At 39.7% G+C, this 19,936-nt stretch overlaps 1 protein-coding gene across 1 annotated transcript in view; it reads right to left on the bottom strand.

The window, feature by feature from the left end:
• The window catches only part of ARHGEF38 (Rho guanine nucleotide exchange factor 38), a 49,113-nt gene extending 29,485 nt beyond the window's left edge, over positions 1-19,628 (bottom strand). The window contains exons 1-3 of the mRNA XM_070948880.1: positions 19,424-19,628; positions 5,786-5,976; positions 2,567-2,690 (exon numbers count right to left, since the gene is read on the bottom strand). Of these exons, the coding sequence (XP_070804981.1) occupies positions 2,567-2,690; positions 5,786-5,976; positions 19,424-19,628 (520 nt within the window). The remainder of the gene's footprint in view (positions 1-2,566; positions 2,691-5,785; positions 5,977-19,423) is intronic.
• Positions 19,629-19,936: the final 308 nt, after the last annotated feature.

Consider the following 19,936-nt stretch of genomic DNA (forward strand, 5'->3'; position numbering starts at 1 on the left):
TTTCAGTGTTCTGTGTCATTTGTGCTAAGACCTAACTTTAGGGTGCGACATCTTGTTTAAACCCAGCCAATCTCCCAGTCAACAAATCATGATTTGTTATGTTTTATTTGTTTTTGTTTTTTTAAAAAGACAAAATAAAGCTTTATGTAGTGTGAACCCAAACACTCAGAAAGCTATAGGTTACATAAAGCACTGTGGACATTTTGATGCTTTTCTGCTAAGCATAGGTTTGATATATTTATGAATTACATCTTCAAACTCAAATGCTCCAAAGTAAATCTTGCTATCTTCAGATTTCTAATCACAATTTGGATGTCAAATTTGAACCAGATCTTCACCCTATATTTGTGTGCCTGTATGTCACGTGTGCATGTGCATACATGTTCATGGAGGTGAAACACTGATTCAATGTGACTAAATATTCAGCATTGGTTCTGTTTAGAATTTGGATGGGTGATCAGATCAAATCTAAGAGCTACAGGCTAGATTGAGAAGTTGAAAAAGCATAGGAGGATGACAATGACAAATCATTCCTCATAGCAAGAAAATACATGAATGTGTTCTAGATAGATGTCCTAGCCCATTCCTCCTGACCTAACATATTATTTATAGAATATTGAATTACATCATAACATAAATGATGACCAACTAAAAGATCAAAAAGTTATTTAGCTTTTGCATTCATAAGAAAAAAGCAAAAAAAACCCCCAAACAATAAAAAAACTCACGGTGAAATCAGTCATTGCAAGGAATATTAGATATTATAATTCAGAAACATATGGAAGGTCAGTTATGTTTGCTTTATATGACATCAAATAAAGCACAATTTGGGAAACTTTTAAAACCCTTGTTTAAATCTGTGTGAAGATGTTCTTTTTATGCAGCTTTGTCCTTTTTTTTTTCTAGGCAGATCCAGTGGGATGTAGTAACTGAGGTGTTGGACTGGAGCTGCAGGCACCTAAATTCAAGCCCAATCTTAGCCATGGAAAGAGACCTTTGTTGTGATAGTAAAATAAAAATACCAGGGGTAAGATTGCCCGATCTGGTAGCGATGGTGGCGGGTGGTTCGGAGAACCGGTAGCAAAAATCCCTGCACCCCGCTATGCCCAGCTGAGCCATGCAATCATCAGAGGCTTTTTTAAATTATTTTTAAAAGCATTTTTTCTACAACCTCTTCGGCAGAAAAAATGCTTTTAAAAGTAAAAAAAAAAAAGCTTCAGATGATCGCGCGGCTCAGCTGGGATCGTTAGAGGCTTTTAAAAGCATTTTTTCTACAACCTCATCGGCTGAAGAGGATATAAAAAAATGCTTTTAAAAGCCTCTGACGATCCCAGCTGAGTTGCCTGATCGTCAGAGGCTTTTAAAAGAAAAAAAAGCCTCTGGCGATCAGGTAACTCAGCTGGGATCGTCAGAGGCTTTTAAAAGCATTTTTTTACAACCTCTTCGCTGAAGAGGTTGTAGAAAAAATGGTTTTAAAAGTTAAAAAAAAAAAGTTGGCCACGCCTACCCAATCACATTACTCAACCACCACGCCATGCCCACAGAACCGGTAGTAACAAATTTTAGATTTCACCACTGAAAAATACCCATATATTGTAAGCTGCTTTGAGCTCCTGGATGAAAGACAGAATATAATCTAATAAATATACAGAGTTAGTGGAGGTTTAGAGTGCAGTTAGAACAAGACAACTCATCTCTGGGTGGTTCATTTGAAAAGGGTTAAATAACACAGTCCAGTCACCTGTATCCTAGAAACTCCTAGAGCCAGTCAATTGATCTGTTTGAATATCCTCTAAGAAAAAGAGCTACAAAGCAACCCTCTCCATTACAGAACATACTTGACAGCCAAGTAATATGAAACACAGCTCTTGACAGCCACATCCTGAACAAGAGGACAAAAAAGGGAAGATGACAGTTTAGCAGTGCAAAATACAACCCGTTTGTTTCAGCCCCAGATAAATGTTCTGCTATGTGTTGCCTTTTTAGGCCCCCGCAAGTGGATATCTCTGCTCTCAAACACTGGTCGGCAAACAGGCCAGCGGTGGCTGCCGGAGGCTCCACCCACCCACTCGGACGTCATCACGTCCCGTTTTTGATGCTCTGTGCATGCGCTCCCATTTGTGAACCGGTAGCGAAGGTAAGTGAATACCACCCCGAAACAGGCTTACTGTTTCCAGCCTGACAAATCAGGTAGGGCCTAGTAATGACAAAGCCTTATTAGAGCTATCCTGATGCACGGAGCCTTCCCACATCCTGGGGCCAGGGCTCTCCAAAATAAAAGATATTTGACCCAGTTAGTACAATTATATGCTGCTGGAAGAGCACCGGTAAGAAAGTCTGATAGGAGCTGATGCCACCTGGATTAAGGTGTGTATGATGTTGCCGGTTGATTATGGGCCTGATTCTCCATCTTTCATTTGTACACTACATGGAATGGTAGTTTGGAAAAATAAACAGGTAAGTTTGACTCTGGCTGGGGCAATGGGCAAATTATAGAAGCATTATTATTACAATTGTTGTTATTGCTGCAGGTAGCACTGTAGAATTCAGGAAGACAACAACATACCGATTATTTGTATGTCTGGTTCCACATCTGATGTTGCTTCTTCCAACAATGACAACAGTTTGGATGATATTTCATGGACCGATTCAATGTTGCTGAATAAGCTGTCCACATCAAGTCGAGCAATCTAATGAAACCAAAAGAATGGGCAAAAACTTGAGGAAAAAATGGGATGCTACTATTGTCAACCTACTCTTTTGCTCAGAAACACAATCTACATACTCGCTTTTCAATGGGTTTTCTCATGATCAGATGAAAGAGAGGTTTAAATAAAAGGACAGTTGGAATAAAAACAAAATAAAACTGAATTTGAAATAATTCTCTGTAAACGATGAGCATATAATAAGCCAAAATATATTCATTGCTACTAAGATTTGAAACCAACAGGTTAAAGAACTGGATTGAAAAGGATGGGATATTTTTATTACAATATAAATACAATATAAATACATAATATAAGAAACATGTAAAAGAAATATAAATGCAAACAGTTTCAGCTGATATATTTTCATGGCAGGATATGTATAGATTGGTCTTCATTAATTTTTTTAAGCAGTGAAGTCAAAATCATACTGGCTGGAAGACTATGGAAGCTGGAGGACAATACAACTAAGTAACACAAGATTGGAGAATGGTTAATACTCTCTCTCCCCTCAGAGCAACCTCCCAGTAAAGAAACTTTTCCTATCTTAACGTGTGTTTCTCAAACATAAATGTGATAAAACTAAAGGTAATCATGTAAATAATTTAGATTATCTGCTTGATTATTAATTCCTAATGGTCTATAAAAGTTATCCCTTTTTGTTGCAATGCTATATATCAGTGATGGCTAACCTTTTTGCCATCGCGTGCCAGGAGACCGGGGGCGGGGGGAGGGTCACGCATGCACGTGCCCACATGCATGCGCATGCAACCCCACCCACCCCCGCTCCTGGCACATGATGGCCTGGTAGGCCCATTTTTCTTTCTTACTTGATTCCAGATCCTTTTTATGCATCTGGGAAGGTCGAAAACAGCCTTTCCCACTCCCTTGGAGGCCCTACGGAAGCTGAAAGGGCCCATTTCCCAACTCTCGGTGGGACAGGAAGTAATGTTTTTTGCTGTCCCCAGCCTCCAGAACCTCTCTAGGAGTCTCTAGGAGCCTCTCTAGAAGTCTGTAGGAGCCTCTCTAGGAGTCTCTGGAGGCTGGGGATATGAAAAAACATCACTTCCTGTCCCACCGGGAGTCGGGAAATGGGCCCTTTCATGGAGCCAGGTAAGAAAGAAAAATGGGCCTTCCCCACCCCCCCACCAGGCCCTCCAGAGGCAGGAAACAGCCTATTTCCCTACTTCTGGTGGGCCCAGAAGGCCCGAAAATCAGCTGTCTGGTGCGCGCATGCGCCCAGAGCTGAGCTGACGTGCCCACTAATATGGCTCCGTGTGCCACCTGTAGCATGCGTGCCATAGGTTCGCCATCACGGCTGTATATATACAAAGCAGCCCTACAGAGCCACTTAATAATAATAAAAATAAAATGTGCAAAAAATAACAAAAAATATTTTTAATAAAGCGGGCTGCCTGTTTTGCTTGAAAAACAAAACTCAGAATGTGCTGTTTAAGTGGTAGCCAGAGGTTTCTGAAGTGCCAGCTGAACAACAAACTGACAGAATAAAACCTGCATGAAAAGATATAATTGTAATAAGCACTTCCATTAGCATCACTGTCTCAGATGTAGTACCCTGCAGTCTGGGTCTACAAAGCAAATTACTATAAAATATTGTTAGCTATCTGCATGAGCAAATGCAGCCTCTATGTCTCTCTGGCTTTATTTATTAAATTTCTACGCTGCCCACCTCAACTAAGGGACTCTGGGTAATTTACCACAACATAATAAATAAAACCTCAACAAAAGCACAGACAAAAAAGTTAAAACTTAAAAGGTTGAAGTGAAAGTCAAAGTTAAAAAATTCAGAAGGCTAAAAAGTTAATGAGAGTGTGGGAGTGCCCTCAAGCCACCAGCTACCCTCAGGGCTGCCTCACACACTTCAGAAGATTGAGGGTAAAATTTCTAAAGAACAGGGGTAACAGCAGAGAAGGCCCCCTTCCTGGTTCAACTGGTTTTGCCAGTTGAAACTCCTTGACTAATGGGATATGAAACATGACCTCCCTGCTTGACTGAGTGGAATGGGTTGATGTAGTGGGGATGATAGGTTCCTCAGGTTTTATTTATTTATTTAGCATATGGCACGTGTTAGCCAGGGATCACCGAAGTGGCTGGCTATTCCTCAGGTAACCTGGACCCTTGCCATGAAGTGCTTTAAAGATGATGACCAACACCTTGAATTGGACCTGGAAGCAAACTGGGACCTAGCACAGCTCATGTAGTAGAGACATTACATGCGCACATGCATTTTGCATGACACACCATCAATAAACTGAATGTTGGCTTCCTTAATTTGGTTTCCTGTGTACACACAACTGACTAAACCATAAATTTATCACTAAGTTCTCACACCATACTAAGTAAATTTCAATTACCTAGTTTATGCTTCATTTATCTTGTGAATCAGTGGTGGGTTGCTCCCGGTTCAGCCCGGTTCGGCCGAGCCGGTAGCAGTGACGATGTGACGTCACCAAACTGGTTCTCTTTGACTGGGAGCTGGGCCCTCCCACCCGCCCCTGCTTTATTCCTACCTTTATTTCTTTTTTTTTAGCTCAACTGATAGGCGTGGCAGAGTGGATTGCCATACCTCAGCTGGCCAGAAACTTAACGCGCTTGCGTGAAGCGCAAGTTTGGCAAAGCTCATGCGTGAAGAGAACCAGTGGTAACACCAGTTGGAACCCACCGCTGTTGTGAACACAACTAGTTTCTCTTTCTTTTGGACCCGCTGTCCAAAACTGTTTGGCTGACACGATCCAAAGTAGGACTTTTTCACTGGAATGAGTGGGACAAGTTATGGGGTATGCCAGTTCCTCAGATATCCTGGATCCATGCCATAGAGGGCTTTCAAGGTAATGACCAACACTTTGAATTGGACCTGAAAGTAAACTAGCAATTGCATCTAGCTTCTTTGCTTTTCTCAGGTAGAAAAAGAGCAAAAAGGAAGGGAGGGAGGGAGGGAAAGAAGGAAAGGAAGGAAAAGAAGGAAGGAAGGAAAGAAGGAAGGAAGGAAGGAAGGAAGGAAGGAAGGAAGGAAGGAAGGAAGGAAGGAAGGAGGGAAGGAAGGGCCAAAACTTTCTTACCTGCCTTTTTTTCAAGGGCTCAACCACTATTCTGATGCAGAGTTCCAGATCACTAAGATAATCTCTTTCTGTTTGGAGTATTTCTGCAATTATCTTTTGCCTTCTGGCCATCATTCGCTTAATCAGTTGTTCTTCAGTTTCCAGGGGTAAACCAACTGGTCCTAGAGATCCTGTATGGGGTGCCATCTTTTCTGTAAACAAACAAACAAACAAACTTTTGTTTTAAAAACAGATTAACAACTTGTTTAGGGCTAAATGACCTACGCAAAGGAACAGCTGCACATGAGAACGGCACACAAATCCAGAAGTTTACAGCTGATATTCTACCAATGGTCATGAACATGATCTAGTGGCTTACTTCATGCCCAGCTTGGATTTACATTGTATGCAAACATGTTTATTGGTTTAGTTTATACGTAGTGTAGAACTAAGCCATACTCTGATTTTCTTTGATTAGATTCATCAGGTGAAGCTAGCTACTACAACTTGCTGACTGTGAATTATGGCATAGCACATTGTGAGATCCTAACTACTTGGGTGTTGTTCCATAAAACATGGTTAATGAAAACATGATTTGGCTATATATATTTAATAGGAACTGTCATATGAACAAAACTGATGTTTCTGAATTCAAAGCTAAGTACAGGTAGTCCTCATTTAGTGACTGCCTCATTTAGTGATACTTTGCAGATGTAACAATGATGAAAAAGTAACTTTATGATCAATCATCACATTTACAACTCCCACAGATCTGCAAAGGAAAGATGAAGAAAGATCACAAGGACAGTTGCTGTTTCACTTAATGCCTGCTTCACTTAACAACCAAGTGATCAGTTCCAATTGCAATTGCTAAATGAGGACAACCTGGACACATTTATGGCAACAGTCTTATGAAATGAAAGCTAATCTTAGTTTCCTGTTTCTTTCCTGAGCTTATGTTATACTGATCTTTCTGCTCTAATACTTTGAAACAATACTCAGGATATTCAATATTATTTTTATACACTTACTTGGATTTAACACTTTAGTCTTCATTAAGTGATATGAACACTCAGGTTTATCTACCTGAATTAATATCCTCAATATTGCTGTTTCTCTCTCTCTTTCTTTCTTTCTTTCCTCCTTCCATCCCACTTATTGTTTCCCCTCCAATCTGAATTATATTTTTCAGTACAGAAAAGTATTTTCTTTATGTTACTTTATAAAGCACAAGTAGTGTAAATGAGAAACACCTATTGTCAAAGAGAAGGCCTTATTTTGTATTGCATAAATACATACATATAAATACATAAACATTTGAAAGTAAGTCAACAGGGATGTCCACAAGATTTGCTTTAAAAAAACCAATATTGCAACGAAGAAGGTGCAATTAAAGCTCTGCCTATATTCTCTGTCAGACATCCCTGTAAATCAGTCCCATCTGTTTCAGTACTTTATTTTCTTTTAATTTTATTTTTTTTATCCCACATTTATTGTTTTTAAGAAATGATTCAAGGCAGAGAACATACCTAATGCTTCTTTCTCCTCCTATTTTCTCTACAACCAGCTCCCTATGATGTGAGTTGGATTGAGAGAGTGAGTAACTGGCCCAAAGTCACCCAGTTGGCTTTCATGCTTAATGCTGGCCACACTATAATACAGAAGAGTGCTGGTTGGCTGTCATATAAGCCACCTAAAAACAATCATCTGAGTGAAGTATACATTAATTTATTAAATTTTAAAGCTGATCAGCAGCTTCAGTTTTCCAATAAGAAGAAAATTGTGTTTAAAAATGCAGTGTTAAATAAATCAATGTAATAAAACCACAGGAAGCATTCATACAATTAAAAGCAACAGCGCCATTTCTAAAATGCCAAAAAACTAAAGAGATAATCATCTCAGTTACCACGGCCCTGGTAATTAAATCTCAGCTCACTTCTGTAAAAGACTTTGGCACTAGTGGGATGCTTCTATGATCAGATGCCATTGTCACTGTTGGACCATTGAGTCTATTTACTTCCCAATCACCTGCAGTACAGCAAAAAAAGCAGATTTTATGAGGTGGTACATCGGGAAGTCAGAATTTCTGCTTTTCGTGATCTCTTCCAGTCTCTGTCAGCATCTTGAGAAAGTTTGGGCTGAATAGCCATTGTTGACTGGGACTTCCCATTGTTGAGTCCCATCCACCTGTAGTAACGGCAGCAATATTTTACAAATCTGCCAATAAAGAAAAATTGAAGGTGGAGCCAAGACTGGATTTTGCCCACCAACGGTGACCTTGAAGGAATTCTGTGGGACTTACGTTTGTAGGCTGAGAACAAATGGCAGTCAGCCTCAAATGTTTCTTAGGACAAGGGGAGTGAAAATTGTGGCACTTTGAAAGTAAATTGGACTCATTTTGCAGTGTAATAAAATGTGTAATTGTATTATCTTATCCAGTTTTAAAGATTAAATATTTTAATTATGACTTAGAAGAAGTTTGGATGAATGTTGATGCTCAGCAACCATTTGAAATGACAATGGACCTCCCAAGAGCTATTTCCCAAGAAACTTCGAAACTCTGACCCAATTTCAAAGTCCCAACACCCCCAATCCTGCAGTCACATGATCACATGGGCCCTTGGCACCCTGCCCACATTTATGACTGTTTGCAGTGCCCCACAGTCATGTGACTGTAATTTGTGACTTTTTTGCCGGATATTGGTGTTTACTTTGGTATGATGGGTTCATTTAAGGAGTGGGCTGTTTGTTTAATGATTACAACATTCATTTAATGACTACGGCATTTGTTTAACTGCTACAAAAAGGATTGTAAAATTGGGCACAGTCACATGTTGACCCACATAATGACCAACATGACTTACAACTGTAATTCTCGGCTCACTCACAATCATAAGTTGTGGAGTACCTGTATCTCTCTCTTTCACACACACACAGACAAATCTACAAAAGAGAAACATCTTCTGTAACACATATAGGATTTCACGTCCTATCTGTACAGATACAAATATTGTTATGTTGGGAGTAGAAGCAGGGGTGAAATGCTACCAGTTCACTCCAGTTCAGGCAAACCGGTAGCAATAAAAGCTACCAATTTGGGTGAACCGGTAGTTAAAAAAAGCTACCAATGGAACCGGTATTTCCGACGATCAGCTGTGCAGCAGGGTTTAGCTTTGCTAGAAAGTAGGAAATCCTGCTAAATCACACACCACAGCTGATCCCCCCTCGCTTCTACTTACCTTCCCAAGCCTCCTTTTTGTGTGCATGTGGTATTTCCGAACTGGTATTTCCGACGATTGTGCATGTGGTACGATTGATGTGCATGCAGTATTTCCAAACCGGTATATCCGACAATCAGCTGTGCAGTGGGGTTTAGCTTTGCTAAATCCTGCTAAATCGCGCACCACAGCTGATCCCCCCCTCGCTTCTACTTACCTTCCCAAGCCTCCTTTTTGTGTGCATGCAGTATTTCTGAACCGGTATTTCCGAAAATCGTGCATGTGGTATGATCAACGTGCAGGCGGTATTTCCGAATCAGTATTTCCGACGATCAGCTGTGCAGCGGGGTTTAGCTTTGCTAGAAAGTAGGAATTCCTGCTAAATCGCGCACCACAGCTGATTCCCTCCTCACTTCTACTTATCTTTCCAAGCCTCCTTTTGGTGCACATGTGCATGCAGCATGCGTTTGGCACGTGGTGCGCATGCGCAGCCAGCGAACCGATAGCAAACCAGTTCGGATTTCACCACTGAGTAGAAGGTGTGATTTCTACACCTTCTATCTTCAGATAAGATTGGGAATACCAGGGAAATTTCTGAAAATGTTAAAGCATGAAATTTGGACAAATGTCTCTGAGAGCCTATTAAAGACGCAAAGCAGGAAACCACCTTTCTCTCCTTTGTGTTTTCAGCAGAGAACACTAGAAGAAGGTGAGATTAGCTGTGGCCACCTTCTATTGTGAAATACAACAGGAGCTCAGCTTGCTTGTCCTTGGAGGTGCCAGGTTACCTGCCTGTCAAGCTCTCCCTGGAGGAAAGACATTACAAATAAGAAGCCTCAGGGAAACATAAAGAAAGCTTTGTGTCAGGAATCAGGCTAGATTTTAATAATAAAGTCATTCCCTACATTTTTCTTAACAGGTTCAAAGGAAGAGAGGTCTATCTGAGCAAGGAGAGGACAAAGAAAAGGGCAAGGGAGGGCAAGTGGGTTGCCAGGTGGGAAACTCCAGGTTCTGCAACATATCTGTGGGAATCTGCTTGAGAGATTTGTCTGAGGGAGGACAAGAGCTCAGAAAGGCCCTGAGGGAAGGCTTCTACAGAGGAGAAATGCTAAGGGTGTGGATTTTCTACTCTTTTAAAAAGAGGAATTAGTAAATTGCAGAGGAATATACTTCCAGTCCAAATAAACAAGCCCCTTTTAAAGCACCCAAAGATCTTTTTTTAAAAAAACCCACTAGACTCCTTTGATAATTTAATATTTGAAAATATATAGAGAGATAGCTATATTTGTCTAGCCATTTTTTTTCCAATTTATTTATTATTATTTTTTGAAAGACAGATAGTTTACAGGAAAATCAGTTTTTGTGACTTGTGTTTGCAGGTTAACATTAATGATTTGATGCTTTGAACTATATAAAATGTATTTCACTGGTAACATGAACAGTTAAATTCCATATTAATTTCTCCTAGAATATAGTCCTTAGCAAGCTAAGTCTATTGGTCCTTCTCACTAATACTATAGTGGTTGGAATTATACATCCTAATACATTCTGGTATTATTTATTGAATTAGCCACAAATGATTAATGTCATAAATAAGAATATCTATCAACTATGATTTACCAACCTGCCTTGATTTGGTTCAACCAATTTGCTAATCCAAAAGCAAACTAACTACATCATTAGTTTAATGTGACATGGGAACGCAGTTGACTACCAACAACAATCCAGGGTGTCATATAGAAGTTTTCCAATCTTAAATATTTATTTTCTTACTTCTACCATTTTTACACTGCCTCAGTTATAAAAAGCCTCTGAGAAATATACAAAGATGTGTTGTGACACATTGTGCAGACAAATGCATAATAAATAACCAAAAGAATGTAAATCCAAAATTGTATTATCTATTATTATTATTACACGTTATTACACGTTCAAACAACTGTTATCAGTTTTTACCAGCTTGTAGAGAGGCACAAGAATAGGAGATACCTTTGAGAGGGGGAAGGGGGAAGGGTAAGCTGTTCTAAAGGAAGAAAAGACCAAAGGACTCCATCTTTCTCTCTCTTACCAGGCAATCTCTCTCTCTGATCATTCAGATTGGGCAGACTCTGAACTACAGAAGATCTTATGGAAGTACCAGAAATTGAATCTGAGATCGTCATCATGAAAAAAATGTGCACTGTGCACTAAGTTATGAGTTTCCTTTCCAAAGCTGAAAGAACTCAAAATTCTGGACTAGCAGAAATACAGGGAATGAATACAATTGGAAATCATAACTAAATAGAATTCATTTGCAGAATATCCTATACCCGTAATGGCGAACCTATGGCACGCATGCCCGAGGTGGCACACAGAGCCATCTCTCCGGGCACATGAGCTGTTGCCCAACTCACCTGCAGCTATGCACGCGCCCCAACAATTCAGGGGACCCAGCTGCTCTTCGGAGCTCTCCTGCACATGCACGTGCATTTGCGCATGCATGCGAGAGTACTTGCGTGCAGCATGCACATGCATAGACATCATTTGTGCATGTGCATTGCGCATGCAAAAACCATGCGCATGCACAGATGGTGCAATTGTGCGCACAGCGCACAGGGGGAGCCACGCAAATGCACACGTAGTGCATGGGGGAGCCACGTTAAAGCCGCACACATGTGCAGATGGTGTGGTCTCACACACAACGCATGGGGGAGGAGCTGCATGCACGCACGCAAAGCACGTACCTGTTTGGCACTCGGTGAGTAAAAGGTTCACCACCACTGTTTAAAGCACAGTATGCTTTAAAATGTTTACGCAAATGAACTGTGTGTCTGAATTGTAGGAATATATGCAAATTCTCCACCTTCTCAACTGCTATTCATAAATGTCTTTCCCTTCCTGATTGACTCAAGGATTCGGCCATGACTGATTTAATCATGATATGATTAACACAGTGGCTTGGTTTACATATAATTCTAATTCATAATGATGATAATAAAAGCAGCATTAATGAAGGAAGCAAACCATATCATGAGTTAACACAATGGGTGAAACATCTTACGGAGGGTGTTTCACTTCACAAACAGTAATAATGGCTAATGCAAATAGGTAGGTTCTCTTTGAACAGAATAGGGAAACCTTGCTAGTTTTAACCTCATTAATATAACTGTTGATCTGTTATAACCTGTTATCTGACTCCCTTCAGAAGCAAATGCTGAAATTTATGCCATCTGAGAAAGCTTCCCCTCAGTATCAGATTTCCCATGTATTTCAGGCGAAGAAACATTATAGTCACTATAACCTTGCACAAACCACTAGAGAATTTGACACTGCTCAACTATTATCAAGTCTATCCACCGACACCTATTTAAGTAATCCAAAACTCCAGTTTTTTGTTGAACCATATATTGCAAGTAGCTATGAAAAAGGCACCTAACTTTTACAGGAAATATTTGATCTCCATTCCTTGACTTTAGATTCTTTTAATGATTGAATTAATGTTTTCTGGAATATTGAAAAAAATTCAATTAAAAAAATTATCAAAGATAAAATAATATCCTTATTGTGAATGCTTCTGATGGGCTCAGGTCAGGGGTGGGTTCTACTTACCTTTACTACCGGTTTGCAGCGGGGCCGTGCATGCTCGCTTCGTTCGCGCAGAAGCGTTTTGATGGCATCGGGGTTGGTGGGCGGAGCCTCCCGCTGGTTTTACTACCGGTTCTATAGAACTGGTGCGAACAGGGGGCAACCCATCACTGGCTCAGGTGAGTAATGTCTGTCCTACTTTGGTTGTGAATTCTAAAGTTACTACATAAAACAATCTCTGAATTAATTCTGTAATATAATTCCTTCCCAAGTGTGATTCCTGTAGCATCTTCAGAGGATAATTCTCCAAAGCATAGTAACTGAAAAATATTAATATTCTAAATCTTCCAAGTAAAATATAAAATGATTTATTCCTATAGTAATAGGGTAAAACTGTGATTCATTAACTGAAAATATATCGGGATCTCTATACTGTTAAGTGCAAATCTTCTCTACTGTATTTGCCATCAATAACCATTTATAACCTTCAAATAACTATAAGATGGATAGAAGGTAGTTAAAAAAACCATCTAATCCAAGAACAGCCATTTCAGTTAGGCTCTGCAGCATTCAAATGCTACTAATGGAATAAACGTTAAGCCAATATTCATTTCTTAACAGTATCTCAACATAGTTATGAAAGGCAGAAATATTTTTTGATACTGGCTCCTTGGCTCATCTAATCTACTCTAGAAGCTATTCAGTATGTTGCAGACAAGAATGGTCCATCTCCTAATAGAGGACTATGTTTACAGTCTTGCAGGGGTATCTTCAGACTATGTTCAAAAATGTCAAGATTGCAGCTGTGATAGTACAAAGTTCCACCTTCACATAAAAAAACCCGGCAGAAGTTTGCTTGCACTAGTTGCCCTCTTGACTTTTTTTTTACTGCAGTCTTGGAGCTCATAAGTATCACTAAAGGCTTAGGTATCTTCTGAAGCATCCTGCAGTTTCCAGCAAAAATGGACAAAGCAAACATAATTTCTCCTGGCCAATTCTATCCGCACATTAGTCAATTCACTTGGTTTGAGAAAGGATGATTGAAAATGATTCAGAAATATCAAACAATATAAAACACAGTTGCTGGGAGGCAGATTAAGACAGAGCTACACAATCTACAACTATCTAAAGTTTACAATACCTTTCCAAAAATTACGACTGGGTTGCAATCTTCATTCATGCACTCATTTGAATTATAAGACACAAGAACAGTTTTTTCCCGAACGCCATCACTCTGCTAAACAAATAATTCCCTCAACACTGTCAAACTAGTTACTAAATCTGCATTACTAATAATCTTCTTGTCGTTCCTATCACTCATCTCCTCCCACTTATGATTGTATGACTGTAACCTTGTTGCTGGTATTCTTAAGATTTATATTGACTGTTTCCCTATGACTATCATTAAGTGTTGTATCTTATGATTCTTGACAAATGTATCTTTTCTTTTATGTACTCCGAGAGCGTATGCACCAAGACAAATTCCTTGTGTGTCCAATCACACTTGGCAAATAAAGAATTCTATTCTATTCTATTCTATTCTATTCTATTCTATTCTATTCTATTCTATTCTATTCTATTCTATTCTATTCTATTCTATTCTATCAAAGTTACCTTTAGGAGACACCATCTCAAGGATTTCCCCTGTATTTTATCCTCACCATAGCATTCCTCTTGAGGTAGGTTTGGCTAAAAGAGACTGATTGGCTGAAATCATCCAGTGAATTTTTTGGACTGAAGGTACATTTCAACCTGGTTTCTTTATCCTATACCAACATCTTAATCACTATAACCCCCGGCTACATGATTAAAGAAGGACACTATTAGAGGAGTAATTCATTATATGTATTTAATCAATCAAGTCACATAAACACTATACCACCCCAAATCCATTGGAGTGAGGTAGCTAATCAATTTAAGCAAATAAATAAAATTGTTTATCTGACCGTTCCCTTAAGGCTTTAAGGTTGGTTCATAGGTGTGCATTTACTATACATTACAAGTTAAAAAGTAAGGTAAGTTGCCTTCATTGTACAGCATTTTAAAGAATACATAATTAAAATGATAAATATATCAGTTCCCACCGTTGCATCAAGTTTAGATTGATGACTGAGTGGAAGATGTATAAATAGATGCTACATTCTTCAAAATCAAACTTCAAGTGATGCTCATTGGGTTTTTTTTATTCTTAACATCTCATTTTATACAATTATTAAGCTCTACTACAGTATATCTATTTGATTAATAGGATATTTAAGGATCAGTTTTCACGGGGAGTTTAGTTATACAATATAAGTATTTGCTACCTGATAAAAAAAATAGGGAGAGTTTTTAGGCTTTCAAAAATACTAACCAATTTAATTAACTATGATTGCCTAGAGCGCCAAGAGAATGACATCTGAATAGAGCGTTTAACATGAAAAAGGAAGTTATAAAGGTCAACAGATATTTACATAAGCATTGTTTTTCCACTGTGATAATTATGTCCTGTTATACTCCTATTTGTAACTTGATCTATCCAGACCAAAAAAACATCCAGTCATTCCAGAGGGTTTATATTCCTACAGGGTTGGTGCATTAAGCAATAAATAAAAAATATATGGTAAATAATTTATAGGAGAGTTAGATATAATGAATGGCAACTAATATAAAAAGGATCACTATACATCCATTTAGGCCACAAATAACAAAAAAGTCCTGCCTTCTGCAAACATTGGCTTAAGGAGGTAAACTGTAATCCATTATGTTAATTCTAATAGATTCAGTTCCTGTTTAAATTGCTCATGGGATCACCATATGCAATCTTCTAACAAGCAAAGTCAGAATTGTTAGTAATTGTGTTACTAACTTAACAACTGCAGTGATTCACTTAACAACTGTGGCAAAAAAAAATGAGGCAAACTCACTTAACAATTGTCTCACTTAGCAACAGAAATTTTGGGCTCAATTGTGGCTGTACTACCCGTACTATGAAGCTGAGAATGTTGTCAAACCTGGTTAGAATTATTTATATATATTGTGCTATATAAGCCAGGTGAATAAGTCCAACCAACTAACATTATCCAGAGGTTACTTGGTTGTGAAAGCCAGCCACAAGAGATTTCCTACTCTGAGGAAACCACAGGAGGGGCTGATAGCAAGAGCAGTGAGGAGAACTGAGTCTAAATCAGATAAACAGGTAATATAGCTCAAGGCAAGGTTTTCATCCAGAGGCCTCACTAGAATCTGAACAAATTCTGTGATTTCTCTTCAGGGACTCAAAATATTTTTAATAACTAATTATACTGATAAGAATTAAGTTTACATGTTGTTCTAACCCTCTTGGCCTTATTCACATATACTACTAAGCCATAATCCATCAACTATAGTGGCTGGGGTCATACATCACTCTAAAATCAAAGCAAATAAAATAGATTATGGCTTGTTGCAAATGCCCATATAGAGGGTTCAACAAAATGGTCTCCTTTTCCATCCCTCCAGTTACATGTGCAGAATGGAGGAGGAATTGCCTTTTCCAGGACCTCGGAGCTGCAGTGGGCCAGGAACAGGGCTCTTCTGCGGTCATTGTCCAGGTCTCTGAAGTTGTTGCCTCTCAGAAATTGCCGGAACCTGATCATATATGACTTCCATTTCCCCTTCCTCGGTCGGAAAGGGGCGATGGCGAGCATTGCGGTCTCAGGTGCTGCCATGCTGCTGGTAGCCTCGGCTTCAGTGACTTCAGCTCTTTGTTCGGTTGCTGGTGTCTCGAGGTTCTTCGCTCTGGTTCTTGAATCCTTTGTCGCCAGTATTAGATCAGGCGCAGGGAAAAGAAGATGCGACCAGCGTGGTCCATTCAGTACTTTATTGATTACAGGAATAGACTGGCGGCTGAGCTGCCGGAGCTCTCCTTTTAAGCGCTTCGGCAAGTTGCACCGCCCAGAGACAGAGGTTTGAATTTCCCGCCGGTGGATTAGCCAATCCCCGGCGGATGTCCTTATAAGGACATAGCAATCCTATTTTCCATCTCTATTCTGCTCTCATTATATACGTACATAAAAGGCTTAAAGCTAGAATAACTGAAGGCCAGTTCTTTTGGGACCATCCAGTGATTACCCAAAGTATTGTTTGCAGAAGTTTGGGGAAGTTCTGTGCTTTTGAGATATAGCTATAAGAATAATGTAAATTTATTAACTGCTGCCAGGAATGCCTACGCTCAATGTTGGAAACAGCCATGTACATCTGCAGAGAAAGTGGTCATACAAAAGATCATGAATTGTGCAGAAATGGACAAATTAACACTGAGTTTAAAAGATAAAGAGACATCGATATTTTACAATGTGTGGGAACAGTGGTATAACTGGATAGAACGGAGATAGATTGAAGATAGATAGTTATTAAGTACAAGTAATAGATAAAATAAGAATGTAAATACGCGCAGTTTAATTTTTGTAAATAATGCATGAATTATTGTCACAAGAAAAACACCACAATTAGCTGTTTTTTAATTTTTTATGTTTTTAATGTAATAAAAGTTTAATAAAGTGTTTATAAAAAAAAGAATAATGTAAATTATTTTCCTGTTTTTTCTTGCCTTTCTCTCACTAATGGAATTTAACGTAGATCCTATAAAATGATCCTGTATATTGACTAAAGCTGGGAAATGGAAATGGGCAGAAAAAGTATTTTCCAATATCAGTTTCCTTTTGTAGCTAACCAGAAGGTAGCCTTAACAAACGAAGCATCTAGCAATGCTTTCTCACAGGGAAATTCTTCCTGATTAATTGCTCTGTCAATCCCATACAATCCCTTTGCATATAGGGAAATACAGCCTGTATCCTATAGGAAGGTTCTTGCAAATGAAAAGGATGAGTTTTACATCACAGGCTACTGTTTGTCACTGAATTCCACTGTTCCTGGGACTAAAATGCTCCTGTGAGGTTGCTTTAGGGCAAGGCTACAAACCTGTTCAGCATTATAACCTACATTCCACCAGCAGAGTGGATGTGATGCGGTATTATTTAAGCCACTTTGGCAGCAATCCAAAATGATCATTATCTAGCCTAACTTTCTCATACAGAATTAGGAAAGGTCCTTTTTTGGAGTAGAAGCCCCCCCCCTTTACAGAGAGTTTGCAACTTATGACCATTTGTTTAATGATTCAAAGATGCAATAGCATTGAAAAACTTACGATGGCTTTATGACAGTGGCGGGATTCAATTTTTTTTACTACTGGTTCTGTGAGCGTGGCTTGGTGGGCGTGGCAGGGGAAGGATATTTTAATATCTCCATTCCCACCCCACTCCAGGGAAAGGATACTGTAAATTCTCCATTCCCTCCCCACTCCAGGGGAAGGATACTGTAAAATCTCCATTCCCACCCCACTCCAGGAGAAGATACTGTAAAATCTCCATTCCCTCCCTACTCCAGGGGAAGGATACTGTAAAATCTCCATTTCCTCCCCACTCCTGGGGAAGGATACTGTAAAATCTCCATTTCCTCCCCACTCCAGGGGAAGGTTACTGCAAAATCTCCATTCCCTCCCTACTCCAGGGGAAGGATACTGTAAAATCTCCATTCTCTCCCCACTCCTGGGGAAGGATACTGTAAAATCTCCATTTCCTCCCCACTCCAGGGGAAGGTTACTGCAAAATCTCCATTCCCTCCCCACTCTAGGGGAAGGATACTGTAAAATCTCCATTCCCACCCCATTCCAAGAGAAGGTTACTGTGAAAACTCCATTCCCACCCCACTCCAGGAGAAGGATACTGGAATATCTCTACTCCCTCCCCAGTCCAGGGTAAGGTTAGTGCAAAATCCCCATTTCTTCCTGATCAACTGGGACTTGGGAGGCAGAGAATAGATGGGGGTGGGGCCAGTCAGAGGTGGTATTTACCGGTTCTCCAAACTATTCAAAATTTCGCTATCGGTTCTCCAGAACCTGCAGAATACCACCTCTGGTTTATGACTGTTGTGGCATTTCCATGGTCATGTGATCATGATTTGAGTGTTTGGCAAGTGGCACGTGTTTAATGGTTGCAGTGTCTCAGAATTATGTGATCACCATTTATGACCTTCCCAAGGACTTTCCAACAAGCAAAGTCAATGGAGGAAGCCAAAGTCGGTTAACAACAATGTGATTCCCTTATGGCAAAAATTCAGATGAAACCCAATGACAGTGTCATTTATCAATGAATATTCTGGTCCCGACTGTAGTTGCAAATTGAGGACTTACCTATATATCTGTATATGTGTCTATACATACACCCACACCTGCATGCAGTTATTTTAAATGTATAGAGGTTAGAGTTGGACTTGCCTTGTTCTGAGAATAACAAATTAGTGTTTTCTTCATTTATGGCCTCAGGGACAGAAGCCTGGAAAAATCAATACTCTCACTTCGCTTGTTTCAGATCCAAACACGAACATAATGAAGCAAAACTTTTTTTCTCTTTCCAAGACAAACCTTCCCCCGCTTACTTCCTATTATTTCACTTCACGTGTCCCATAAAGTCTGTCCTTTTCGCAGAATGCATTTTCCACACTGAAAATAGGGTACTTCGCACCTGTCTAAAATGTGGCTTTAAAGCATTGTATAATTGTAAACAAAGTTAATGTGGCCTTTAATTAAAATCTTCCCTTCAGTGTAATGAGATAAACTAAGTACCTTTCACGGTGTTTCTATCTTATTACTCTTTCTGAAACAATAATAAAAAAGTATTAGTTGCCTTAAGAATCTTCCAGGTAGAACATCCTCCTCTTCTTCCTGATCATTGTTTCCAAGTATATGGATTACTCCTGCCATCATTGCACATTGCTTTGAGATGGTTGGACCAAATATTAAGAAAAGCAGCTTGATTTTTTTCCTTTCTCCTCCCTCCCTCCCCTGCCCAATTTTTACCTTGCAATTTCAGGTTGTATTCACTCCTGTCTGACTGGCTCCTCCTCAAGGTTGCAGAGCTGCTGTTGTGGTCTCCTGCAACACTGCTCTCCACCACCGTGTCCGTCTTCCTCCTCTCCAGCATGTACAATCTCTGCTTGAGGAAAGTCAGGTTCTTTTTCTTGACCCCCGCACTTTCTTTTCCAGTAGGATCTTTGGTTTCCATTTCCAAGCGGGTGTTTCTTTTCCCAGTGGTTGGGAAAATAATAATACACGGATCTTAGCAGGGAGGGGTGCGTGTGCTTGTTGCGTGGGCAACAGGATCGGCTTCCTTCAAGGAACAGCTGACGTACTGAAGAGACCCGCATAAGTTCACTTCTTACCTGGCTCACCTGAGTGCCACCTTTACAGTGTAACTGGGCTCCACCCCTATGAAGTCATCTTTTAGTACACTGACTGGGGAACCAGACACCTGTTACCTGAGAGGTTTGCGGCAGCAGGTATATGTATAGCATAGCAGCAGGGACCAGATCT

Source organism: Pituophis catenifer, unplaced genomic scaffold, assembly GCF_029215685.1.
Source record: "Pituophis catenifer annectens isolate HBS135680 unplaced genomic scaffold, rPitCat1.0.hap2 SCAF_8, whole genome shotgun sequence".
Taxonomy (NCBI): domain Eukaryota; kingdom Metazoa; phylum Chordata; class Lepidosauria; order Squamata; family Colubridae; genus Pituophis; species Pituophis catenifer.